Here is a 13471-nt window from a genome sequence, read left to right on the forward strand (position 1 = left end):
TACAATTTTTATAAAATTTCTTTTCTATTTGAAGTATCTATTATATAAATATATGTATTTGCCCATAGAATTTATATAGAAATACATTGAAATAACAATAGGAAATTCTAAGTTATAAATTGATAATACATTTGGATTTTCAATTGCCAGGCACTTTCCATTTACATAAGATTTCTGTATTCTTTTACTTCTTAAAACTCTATTGCAAAGTACCCATTGCAAAACAAGAAATATAATAATAAACAAGTGCAATAATTGTCCATTACTCGTACAAAAAAGTTAACCACAAAAATTTATTTTATGATTAAAAGCCCTAAATTGATATTTTTATTGTGGTCTATAGATCTAAAATTTTGAAACACAATATAACCAAAGTTAGGGGAAATTAGACTGTAAATTACACTGTTACACTGTTACCCAAAGTTAATCACGCTAACTTATTCGTTGGCTAACTGTAGGTACTTTTATTGCATTTCGATAGGTTGATCCAAACAAGTAGTGTACAATTTTTTACTAATAATTATAGGGGTAATTTTGTTTATCATGATCATGGGAAATCGTTTGGTCACAAAAAATTACCTTTTTTTAGGTATCCGAGGAAAGACGACTTTTCTGGTTTGTTCTATTAGAAATCTGGCAAATTATACGGTAAGTCACTTTAATTATTTTAATAATGGGTTGGAATCCATGCTTCAGCCAAGTCATCAAGTCGCATAGAAATCTACCTTTATAACAAAACAACCAACAAGTGAATCTCTAAACCTGTTTAATTTTCAGTCCGTCCAGAGCTGGATCTTTAAATGCGTAGCCGTTAACGTATCCTTAGCCGTGGCCGTAAACGTGGCTGTTGTCATGGCCGTAGTCGTGGCCGTCGCCACTGCCAGTGCTGCCAATAAAACATGGATTTTTAAATGTTTGAAGTTTTTACGTATTATAATTATTTTTTTCTTCATATTTTACTGAAAATTCAAAAAGTAGTTATGATTTAAAGATCGCATATAGCCGTGGCCATGCGTAGCCAATTTGAATTTTGATTTAAAGATCGCTATTAGGTTAGTGGCTGTATCTCTGTTAGCGGCAACGGCAACGGCTACACATTTAAAGATCCAGCTCAGAACAAAAATAAACATCAAAAATTTAGATTGGCGCTTGTATTTCATTTGTGTAGGATTTGTACAAGTAATATCATCCCGTAATTTCAATTTAGTATTATTTTTTCCTTTTGTTTAAAGTTAATAAACAAAGCTTTATCATAAGCCTATAACTTATATTTCTTGTCAGTGTGTGATATAGTTTTTGCGGTGGTTTCCCTTGTCGAGCACAAAAGAGCCCTACACTCCATTTTTTAAAAATAGATTGACAGTAAAGGGAGGTGTAGTTTTTTTGTGTGTTTAATTTTTAAGATAAGGTTATATATAATTTTAATGTTTTTAAAATATTTTTTATAGTGTATAATATGAACTAGAAATGTCATTGTAGATATATAACAACTGTATGTATAGATAGTATAACAAATACTAGGACAGAATAAAGGTAAAATATACAATGCCTAAGGATATATTACAGTCAGAATCGCACATTCATTCTCATTCGCAATGTTCCCTTTTTAGGTACCACGCCAGTCTGGCTTTTTTTACGTTTTTAACGCAACTCGCTTAATAGCGTTCTCCCTTTTTTGTAATTTTCTCTATCAAGCTATCTATATTTCACTATCTGTTTTTTTAAGTCTTTAGTTATTCATCGCATAGTATTATAGACAGCTTCCGTGGATATTAAATAGAGAAGTTTAAAAATTTAAACTAGTTTTGTGATTTCCATTTCAATATTCGGGGAAAATTGTCTCTACGATATTCTATATGATTTTTCAGTATGGCTGACAACCGGTTCTAATCCAGAGGATATCAATCGGTTTCGAAGCCATACTAGAAAAACTTTTGCAAAATATTGTCTGTACGATGCAACCTAAATTGTCAATTTAATTTCAAACTCTTAAAGATAAAATCTTACTTCATGACAAAATAAAAATGAAGCATACAAAAATTAAATGAATGTACGTACATACGAACATACACAGTATTATACACAGGCTACATGCATAAACAACACTGCACTACAATATCCTAAATTTAATATACATTGAAAACTTTTCAGATATAAGCAATATATTGGATTTCCACTACAAGCTCATATACCAACAAAGATAGATATACTTATTTAGATGGATAGATACACAGATATATATAGTTTTGTAATCAACTAGATAGATAGATGCACAGTTATATATAGTTTTGTAATCAACTAGATAGATAGATACACAGATATACAGGGTGCGTCACATAAATCGGGACATTTTTTAAACGGCCATGGCGCAAAAACTACTTGACCAATCAGAACGTTTAACCACGCTATAAAAAGCTTAGGCAATGACAATTTTGCACATATAATCCTTGGGACGGTGGAGGACGTGTACACCGAGCTGGGCGCGCATATGTTCAACAAGGCAGATTCCAAATGCGCCGGTGGTTTAATCTGGATTTTCGACTAGGGCCTACTAAATCTGACCTCAGCCGATCTGTAGGTGAGGTAGAGTTATGCAACTTGCTGGGTATACTCTTAGATACATAAGTAAGACACTAGAAAAGACTAGAGCTCTCTATCTGAAATGGCTTGGCCGTAGTACTCCAGCAAAGTGAAAAGGGGCAGATTTTGAGATGTAAAAAACGTCAAAAACCGTGAAAATTCGTGAAAATTTCTCGGTTCTTGACTTCAGGGACCCATATTGAACTTTAAAACTCATTTTAGACTATGGGTTGCACTGACAACCCTAGCTAAAACTTCATGCCATTTCTAAAAAGGTAAAGAACGTCGTTCTAGCTCAACTGGGGTCCAAATAAAAGCATCCGTGTCTAAGGGTAGCTTTAAAGTTGGGCGAATTTGGATCCTGCGGTTACTCATGTTCCTAAGGAAATGTGGGCTCCCAGCAGCCCGATCTTAATTCAATGGACTTTTGGGCCTAGGGCTACTTTGAAGCATGCACCAATAGACGTGACCATACCACAAAGACCTCCCTCATTGCTACTATCAAGGAGAACCACGCCAGCTTGGACAGGTACATTTTGACCTGGACCTGTCGGCGGTTCAGAAGGCAGGTAGAGGCGGTGATTGAGGCTGGCGGCGATTTTATTGAATAATCTACTAGTCATATACCTATTTTGCTTCCCAGTTTTTAAAATTCAACAAAATCATTAAAATTGACGATTTTATGTTCATTTCTTTAAAAATTACAAAATGTCCCGATATATGTGACGCACCCTGTATATAGTTTTGTAATCAACTAGATAGATAGATACACAGATATATATAGTTTTGTAATCAACTAGATAGATAGATACACAGATATATATAGTTTTGTAATCAACTAGATAGATAGATACACAGATATATATAGTTTTGTAATCAACTAGATAGATAGATACACAGATATATATAGTTTTGTAATCAACTAGATAGATAGATACACAGATATATATAGTTTTGTAATCAACTAGATAGATAGATACACAGATATATATAGTTTTGTAATCAACTAGATAGATAGATAGATACACAGTTATATATAGTTTTGTAATCAACTATTTAGATAGATAGATACACAGTTATATATAGTTTTGTAATTAACTAGATAGATACACAGTTATATATAGTTTTGTAATTAACTAGATAGATAGATACACAGATATATATAGTTTTGTAATCAACTAGATAGATAGATACACAGTTATATATAGTTTTGTAATTAACTAGATAGATACACAGTTATATATAGTTTTGTAATCAACTAGATAGATAGATACACAGTTATATATAGTTTTGTAATCAACTATTTAGATAGATAGATACACAGTTATATATAGTTTTGTAATCAACTATTTAGATAGATAGATACACAGTTATATATAGTTTTGTAATCAAAAAGATAGATAGATACACAGATATATATAGTTTTGTAATCAACTATTTAGATAGATAGATACACAGTTATATATAGTTTTGTAATCAACTATTTAGATAGATAGATACACAGTTATATATAGTTTTGTAATCAAAAAGATAGATAGATACACAAACGTAAGCAGATAATTAGATAGATATACAATCATAGCTGGAAAGATAGAAAAAAAATTTGGATATCATTGTATATTGAAATATTATATTCAAGATAAATTGCATTAAATTATTTGAGGGAAAATATTATTTTTCTTTTTTCTTTGACACAATGCCAAAAACAATATTAATGTGTAGGTGTAATTAATTCTTTACAATCAAAAAAATAACAAAGGATTTTTAGAACTTTCAAATATGTTTAAGATTGATTAAATAGGTACATAGTACACCTTGTCACAAATTTAAAACCATATAATGTATAGTGCCTAAAATAAGGCATATCATATAAAAGTATCTCGTTTAAGATACGAATATTTACAGTTTTACAGAACGAAATGTGGTAATGCGTTATTATAAAAAAGTGTATTTTTAATTAATTCCTTTATTCTAATTTTAAAATGTGCATCTAAGATCTAAAACAAACATTGATTAGAAAAACCTCACATTAATTTTAAAAATTTTGAATTTCGAGTAAATGAATAGGGTGCTTGCTTACATGTGAAGACCGGAGCACCGAAACCCCCCCCCCCCCCGCTTAGTTTTGACAAAAATCAAAAATAAGGGGGGGGGTAGTTTTTTAACCCCCCGCTTAGTTTTGACAAAAATCAAAAATAAGGGGGGGGTAGTTTTTAACCCCCCCCTTAATTTTGAAGAAAATCAAAAATAAGGGGGGGGGTAGTTTTTTCACTGTACAACACGCCAGAAAGTTGAGTGAGGTAAATCAAGTAAATCCAGTATACCAGAGGGGAAACCTTATTACAGGGATATTCATGTTTTGGGGCATAATTTCCTTATCTATTGACTGATTTTAGTAATTGATGTATCCCTGAACAGAAAATGAAAATAAGGAGGAGGGGGGCCAGTAAAAGGTTTTAATTTTGCGCAAAATTAAAACCTTTTACTGGCTTCCCTCCTCCTTATTTTCATTTTCTGTTCAGGGATACATCAATTACTAAAATCAGTCAATAAATAAGGAAATTATGCCCCAAAACATGAATGTCCCTGTAATAAGGTTTCCCCTCTGGTATACTGGATTTTCTTGATTTACCTCACTCAACTTTCTGGCGTGTTGTACAGTGAAAAAACTACCCCCCCCCCCCTTATTTTTGATTTTCTTCAAAATTAAGGGGGGGGGTTAAGTCTTTGCCTTGCTGAGCTTTTTTCCTCCTTGCCGTTTTCCAGACATTAAAAAACTACCCCCCCCTTATTTTTGATTTTTGTCAAAACTTAGCGGGGGGGGGGGGGGGTTTCGGTGCTCCAGTCTACCACATGTAAGCAAGTACCAAGTACAATGCTAAGAATTAAAAGTACACAGAGCCATTGTAATAAATTGAAATAAAGTGCACATTTGTTCCACTAACGGGAACATGTATTCTTAAAATATAAAAAAAAATGTTCTTGATATACAATGGGATAAGTTAATTTTTAATCAATGTTTAGGGTTTCTCCTTTGATAGCTCTTAATCATTTCTCCTTTTTAAATAATTGGATGTCATTTTTTTTCATGAAATAATTAATTAATTTTTCCAAGTGCTATCTAAAGTATTATTTCTGTTAGTACTGAAAGTAACTTTTTAAACTAGAAGTATTGATTTTTTTGCTAATCTAGCGTAATGGTATAGAATCTTCAATCAAGGTTTGAAATTTATAGGAATATTCCAACAGGTCCTAATTTAAGAATTTTAGTTTTTTTGTAGGAATTAGAGTTGAAAAAGTTTTTTTTCGTTGTCATATCCCTGTTGATGTCAATGTGCAGTTTAAAGACCATGAAGTATATATTTGAGCTGAAATATTACTTGTTTCCTCTATAACAAGGATAAATCTTGGTGTTCTAACAATGTATACAAATATAGCTGAATTATTTTCATTTATACAATATTGTATACTTAATACAACATAATACACTTATTCAGCTGAATTTTTTTAATGTTTCCTGTAAAAAAGAATGAATCATGGTGTTCTAACAATATTATAGCATAGTTTTAATATTTAGTTAGATTATCTTGATGTTTGTACAATGTCTCAAAATATAGTATACTTATTTAGATAAATTATTTTTATGTTTCCTGTATGATTAAAATAAATCTTGATGTTCTAACTAAGATAAACATAGTATACATATTTAGATGAATTATTATCATCTTTCCATTAAAAAAAGGATAAAACTTGGTGTTTTAACAATGTCATAATAAGTATTCTTAATTAGCTAAATTATTACTTGCTTTGTATAAAAATGAATAAATCTTGGTGTTCTAACAATGTTACAACATAGTGTTCATATTTAGCTAGATTATTTCTTTATTGCTGTAAACAAGGAAAAATCTTGATGTTTGTACAATGTCTCAAAATATAGTATACAGATTAAGCTGAATTATTTTCATGTTTCCTGAAAAAAGAATAAATCTTAGTGTTTTAACAATGATACATCATAACTATAACAAGCTGAATATTTGCAACGTTGTTGAAATACCAGAACTAGTGAGATTAATAGAGATAGCAAAAACAATAATCTTCTATATAAAGTTTTACAGATTCATAAGATTTTTGCAAAAATACTTTGTTTGTAATAGAAAATATGCTTCATCACGATTTATAAACCGTACCTCAAAATATCTCTATTCACGAGGGTGGGGGAGGGGTGGGGTTGTTCTTTTCGCCAACCCCTTCTCTATCACTGAAACTATATTTCTTACAAACATTTAAAGAGTATTTTTAGTGATTTAAAATATGAATGGCATTTAATGTTTTAATGGCACTAATATTAAGTAAACAAAAAGTCTTTGCTTCATAAAGTCTTTCTATCAGATTTATTTTTAAATTATGCGTATGTGAAAGACTTTACATGATATGTTTTTACAAAATGTTAAAGGTAAAAGTTGTCGTGCCAATATTGAAAAGTTCAACGATTTTCAGCACCAATTTTTAAAGCTTAATTTATGCTCATATCGAAAGACTGAAAAAATGCTTACCATATGACTTTTAAAAATCCCTCTTCCTATTTCTTACAATTAATTATAATTTAGTTTGTTATAACTTCGGTGATTTTGTAGGTTTTCTGGGCGGAAATTTCATGTCAAATTGTTTATAAATAGTTAAAATGAATATTAACATCGATATATTTTATAGCTAGTATCACTGTAAGCAGAGTTGCGGAGCCGTTTTATTTTGGTGCGGCTCCGGCTACGGAGCCGGCTGCGGCCTAAAATCAAGATAAAACTCGACATATTTTTTCCCACGTTTATTTTAGACTTTTGAAGGTTTTAAAAGTTCAATTTTTGATAAAAATGGACTTGAAAAACTAAATAGGTGCATTTGCACATGACAAAACAGAGTTACCAAATTATGATTTATAAAAAATCTCATTATTTATCTAGTCCGGAGCCGAAGCCGTTTTTTAACGAAAATTACGGTTCCGGCTCCAGCAAAATATGGCGGCTCTACGGCTCCTGGCTCCGGCTCCGCAACACTGACTGTAAGGCAACATTTGAAATACACCAATACTATTTGTCGCTGTTGAGTACTGCAAAAACATCTCTGCTATAAGCAATAATATGACTTGGTGTCTCTGTTGTTTTAATTGCTAAATTTTTAGCATTTTAAATTATACAGGAATGTATGAATGTTACTATACAGCAATAATTTAGCTAGATATCTGTATTGGTCGTTCTATGGACCATTTATGCGGAGATACTAAATCATAATTTTCCAGGCAAAGTGTCCAAACAAAAAGGCAAAAATAAATGACAGATTTATACATTTATACTTACTTTATCATGCCAGAGTCGACCTATCAAACTGAAAAAGCCTTAACCTGCAAAGTAAGAAAAAAGCTTTCTTACATGACATTTTTGGGATTCTATGAAAATAGTGAACAAACAGTAAAAAGTTTTTTTTAAATTTTTATAGCAATGAATGTTGAAGAATAAATTGTATCTTGGTATGACTGCTTCAGGTTAGGCTATATATTTATTTTTGTTTTGAAAGATATAACTTAATATTATAGTAAAGAGACAAAGGAGTATAAAACATGTCATTATCTTGTATCTTTTAGTTTTACCTTGTAAATTGAGCGAGCTATCTTATAAAACAAGGACGAGAGTATCTATTTTTAGTCAGAAATATCGGGGTGTGACAATGTACTAGAACCACTGTAACTTATTTTTGCTAATTTTTACGACTTTGGGTACTAGCGCTGAATGCCATTGGAAATATAGATCTCTAGCAGACGAAGATTAATGAAAATAACACAAAAATAGCAAAAAATAAAATTCAAGATTCAAAGTTAAAAAAAAGATGACTTTTATTGTTTCAAAAAGTATGTTCATTGTTGCACTCCTCATAAAAAAAATATTGTTTTGCTTTGAAAGCTATAATTCAGTTAAAAAGTCATGCCTTTTATGATCAATTAGAGACTTTTTCCAGCATTATTAGACAGGGGTAACCCTTTCCTTCCAGCCTTTTCTTATTTCTGAGTAGAAAAGTTTAAATAAATATCCATGAGTTTAAGTAATGTATATTTTAATTCAAAACTTTTTTAAAACTACAATTTAGAGCCCTCTAATGGCGTAGCTGCTTATATAACATTACAGTAATAGTGTCATTGTTAGAATATCGTTATAATATCATGAAATGATCTTTAATATTGGACATCGTTTTGACAATTTTGAAAATCATGACCACTTTTGTTAAATATGATAAAGTCGACTTACATAATTGGATTAATGATCCTCCCCCATCCCCTTACTCAATCCTCTCCCCTCTTACTGGATAATAACGAACTAACTAATAACTTATGGGGGAAAGAGCAACCTAAATTGACGTTAAATTTTCCCCTGTCATAATAACCATGTATATTCTACATCCATTCTAATATGAATCACTGCTGGAGCACAAGTGCAATTCTGACCCGCAATCTTTCCTTATAAGTGTTTCTGACACTACAATAACATTAACATTGTTACTATTAGTGTTAACATAGTATGTATTATTTTCTTTATATCTTCATACATAATAGTATATACATATATACAAGATATAGGTTACTAGTTTGGATATCTGATAAATCAATAGATTAATAAAAATGGACAAAGTATATTAATCAAAGAAAAATGGAGAAAAAAAATTTAGTAAAGTATTGTGTAGTTATTATTTTGTTGATATAAACCATTAAACTATTCCCTTAAATATTGAAATCATAAAATGTGCAATATTCATTCCAGTATGGCTTCGAAACCGATTAATATCTGCTGAGTTAGAACCATGTATAGAATCGAATTACAGACCATTTTCCACTAATATTAAAATAAAAATCATATAATTAATACTAGTTTTGTTATCCCGGCCTTAAGCAAAATTGGTTTCAATCTTATAATTTTTAATTTTAATTTCTGTGGAAAGCTGTCTATAATATGATGTGTTTAATAACTCCACTATAGGATATTTATCCATATTTCATACATATATTTATTTGTGTATCTTTATTTTTGATATTTGTGAACCTCTATACAAGTTACACTTCATCCTATAATAAGTGATAGAATAAAGGCAGGTAGACTGAATTTTTTACTGATTTAATATATGTTTGGTTTTGCCAAAACGAAAACTTGAATAGATAACAAACTAAAAAAATGTTTTCCATATGTTAGATTCATCAAAACGTCTAAAATCTTTCAAGGCAATCTAACATTTATTTTTAGATTTTAGTTAACTTATTACATGAAAAAAGGTTTTTTTTAGCGCTAAGATAATCCAGTCTACTATAAACTTTATGTTAGGTTTTTTATCAAAATTGCAAATTTTTTATTAGTTTTCTATTTTTGTATATTCTATGTGAATATTGAAAATATTCGTAATCAGCAGAAATATTCTCCATTTACAAGTTCTCTAGAAATAAGATAGGAACATGAAACTTTTCACATACATGATCTTCGATGTACTGAATTATAGTTTCCGAAAGTGTACCTAGCTTCCGCGTTCTATCTCAATATTTACTACTAGCTAAAAAAGCTTCAAAGTTTCAAAAAAAATCAAATTTGAAAAATTAAAAATTTGAATGTTTAATGTATAAATCGTTTATACATTATATCGTTTTTCCCTTTGACCGAAGTAGCTGAAAATAGCGTTTGCAAAAATTAGTTTATCTGCTGTACAACTGTGGAAATTAGTGAAGAAATATGCAATCCATTTTCAGCACATCCATATCTTTGAATGGATTTAATATCATATGGATCTAACATCAGATTTTCATGTTCTCTAATAAAGTGAAACTTGTAGCTGACTATAATAATTATCTCTATATCCCCCCTTTATCATTCCCCTCCTAATGGATAAACGAATTGACCAATAAATGACAGGGAAAACAGCAAGCTAAATTGACGATAATTCTGCCCCTGTCATAATATCCACGTATATTCAAGATCCATTAATCTTTAGGGACGGAGATGCTTAATTATTTGCTTTGAGTGTAAGTTTCCATACCATAATATTAATTTGCACGCTTCTCTTCTTGAAGATTCAAGCTAAAAATATTCAAATCGTGTTAAGCTAGGTCCGGTTTGGCATCCTCGTAAAATAATGCCCATTACCTCAATGGCATTAATAAATCAATAAAACTTGAAAAGGTTATGTGAATAATGGTATGATGGTATCCCTATTAAGATAGTTCAGAATTTATTATTAACCATCTATTTATTCGATTTAGGTTTCTTGGATGCGTCATTCAGACACACACCCCCTCACCATCGGTGGTTACACTTATACTCCAGATTCCAGGTATAATCAGATGTATAACTGCTCTTCTATTAGTTATATTCGTAAATGACAGCGAGCCTGCTTGATATCGGGGAGGTGTCGGGTTCTATACTTTTTCTTACTGCACGCGTCATTGTAGACACGTTAAAAATTGTACCTACTGCTGCTATGTCTCGCACGTTACACTAAAATAAGCGGGGGGGGGGGAGCCTTGGCCTAAAACAGGCGCAACTCATTATCATGCACAGTCATGACTTCCAGACAAAGGTCATGCAATTAAAGGTTGGTTGTCTATTGGATGTTACTATACCTAATATCATTTTATGTCAATCTTATAAAATGGAATTAAAAAGATGTTTATATGTATGTTGACTAAGATCACGTGAACGGTAGGTACTATTCCACTATTGTTGCAACCCCTCCCCATCAAGAAGATATGGCCCCGAGAAAAATAATCTTCATTTAAAACAAAAATATACATAAATAGCCAATATAAATACAGGAAATATCCCGGAAATAGATATAGAAATTATAAATAGGAATAGTGTAAATTAGCACCAGCTGAATGCACTCTTTTAGAGTCCATTCAAGCGTTAGATTTGCTCTACATAAACAATGTATAAACATTTATTTATACACTTTCATAAAAGGGGTAAGAGCAGTAAACTTAAAAGTGAGATTATGTTTTTGATATTTTATCCACTGAAGTCTTAAAAAAGCACTTATTATTATCATTCGCAGTGGAGATACTCTATAATATTTTCAACTATCATCCGTTTTTTCAAATACGTACTGCAATGTAGCTTTTTATAGGAATGTGTATATAAAATTTAAAGAAGGGCACCACCACCAATCCATAATAAATTATCCTTCTTTATTTTTTTTTTTCCTTTTAAATAAAATTAAGTTAGGGGGAGGGGGTTAACAACTAGTAAATATTCATAATGATATTTTTTTATTTAAGGTTTACGTCGGTACATAAACCAAGTTCTGAGAATTGGGTACTAGAGATAACAAACACAAAGATGTCAGATATAGGTAAAATATTTAAGTTTTTCTTATCTCGTGAAATCCTAATTTATAACTTTTAAATTATAGCCAGTTGCACAGGTGTTAACATTCATAAAGGAATATTCGTTTTTTTTTACAGATTTAAAACAATAACCATCAAAATAAATAGTTATTGCCTCAACCGTCAGTAACTCCACAACCCTGCTGCCAAGCCCTAGAAATATTAAGAAAGATTCTGTTTAAGACAAACAAAGCGAGGGAAGCGACGAATATAGGACATAATCTGCGTGCTTTTAATATATAATTTTTTGCTAAAATTTAACGAGCACCAAAATTAAAATTCTTAGATTTTGAGCTATTTTTGAATTTTTCTTTCCTATAACCCTAATATGCATTAAAACTAATGGTAAAACATTTTATTTTATCACACTTCTGAGTTTTACACTTATAAACTATTTCATTATACATCATCCAAACTTTTCAAATAAAAAAATCATTTCCTTTTTTTCAAGGCAAAACTTTTTTTTGCATACAACCATTTGTAAAAAGAAAAGTTTTAGTAAAAAATAAAAATGTCAAATCAAGTTGAAATAATATGTATAATATGTGTGTATTCTGTGCAAATATATGAAATCCATCCTTCAATGTTTGGAGAGGGAGTGTGCAGTTTAAGAAAAATAAAAAACGTGCCTGTTTTTTAACTTTTATCATTTAGAGTAGGTTTTTTCCGTCTGTAGCGAAGGTTCTCGCTAACCGCTGAACCCATTGAGTTCTTCATTTTAGGGAAGCTTAATATAAGTCCTTGTATGGTTTTTGGCTATTTAATTTTCATTTCTAAGTTTAGTTTTAGGCTATTTTCCTACTTTCATTACTCCTTTGAATACATAGTATCTAGATTTTAGGAGCGCAGCCACTAGTATAGATATAATCTAATACTACAATTACAAAATGTTACAAGATTTATGTATTTTACTGTGGTAGAGTATGCTCTCCCCTTTTATCTTTGCTATTGTTGGCTTATTGTAGCTGCTCTAATAATGGACACATTTGTTCTTGTTTCTCTTAATAATGTTTTTAAATTTTATTCCTAAAAAATAAAAAGATAAGATCATTCAGAGCTGGATCTTTAAATCATTTTAGTAGTGAGCCAGATCGGGGTGAGCCAATTTTCTACCAATGAAAGCACAGCATTTTATGAAATTCGGCTCACCCCGATCTGGCTCACCACTAAAATGATTAAAAGATCCAGCTCAGGAATAGCATTTTAGGACATATGTTATCTGTTAATAGTTGGCAGGTAAGGATGGAATATTAGAGTGTAAATTACACTAGTACCAAAAGCATTATAACTACGTTATCTTATTAGTTGACTAAAAAACTTTTGGTACTTAATTAATTGGATGGTTCAACTTGTATTTTTCCAACTTTTCAACAAATAACTTTAAACTAATAAAGGGGTAATGTTGTTTAACATCATCAGCAACTGATAACCCTGAACTAAGATTTTTCTAGCCTAAACTGGATTCTACTCAAGCATGAATATACA

At 30.7% G+C, this 13471-nt stretch overlaps 1 protein-coding gene across 1 annotated transcript in view; it reads left to right on the forward strand.

The window, feature by feature from the left end:
• Window positions 1–13471, forward strand: part of LOC145311890 (zwei Ig domain protein zig-8-like) — a 38643-nt gene that overhangs the window by 14914 nt on the left and 10258 nt on the right. The window contains exons 4-6 of the mRNA XM_080150921.1: window positions 590–648; window positions 10865–10935; window positions 11879–11952. Of these exons, the coding sequence (XP_080007047.1) occupies window positions 590–648; window positions 10865–10935; window positions 11879–11952 (204 nt within the window). The remainder of the gene's footprint in view (window positions 1–589; window positions 649–10864; window positions 10936–11878; window positions 11953–13471) is intronic.

Source organism: Acartia tonsa, chromosome 2, assembly GCF_053477335.1.
Source record: "Acartia tonsa isolate MP-2025a chromosome 2, ASM5347733v1, whole genome shotgun sequence".
Classification (NCBI taxonomy): domain Eukaryota; kingdom Metazoa; phylum Arthropoda; class Copepoda; order Calanoida; family Acartiidae; genus Acartia; species Acartia tonsa.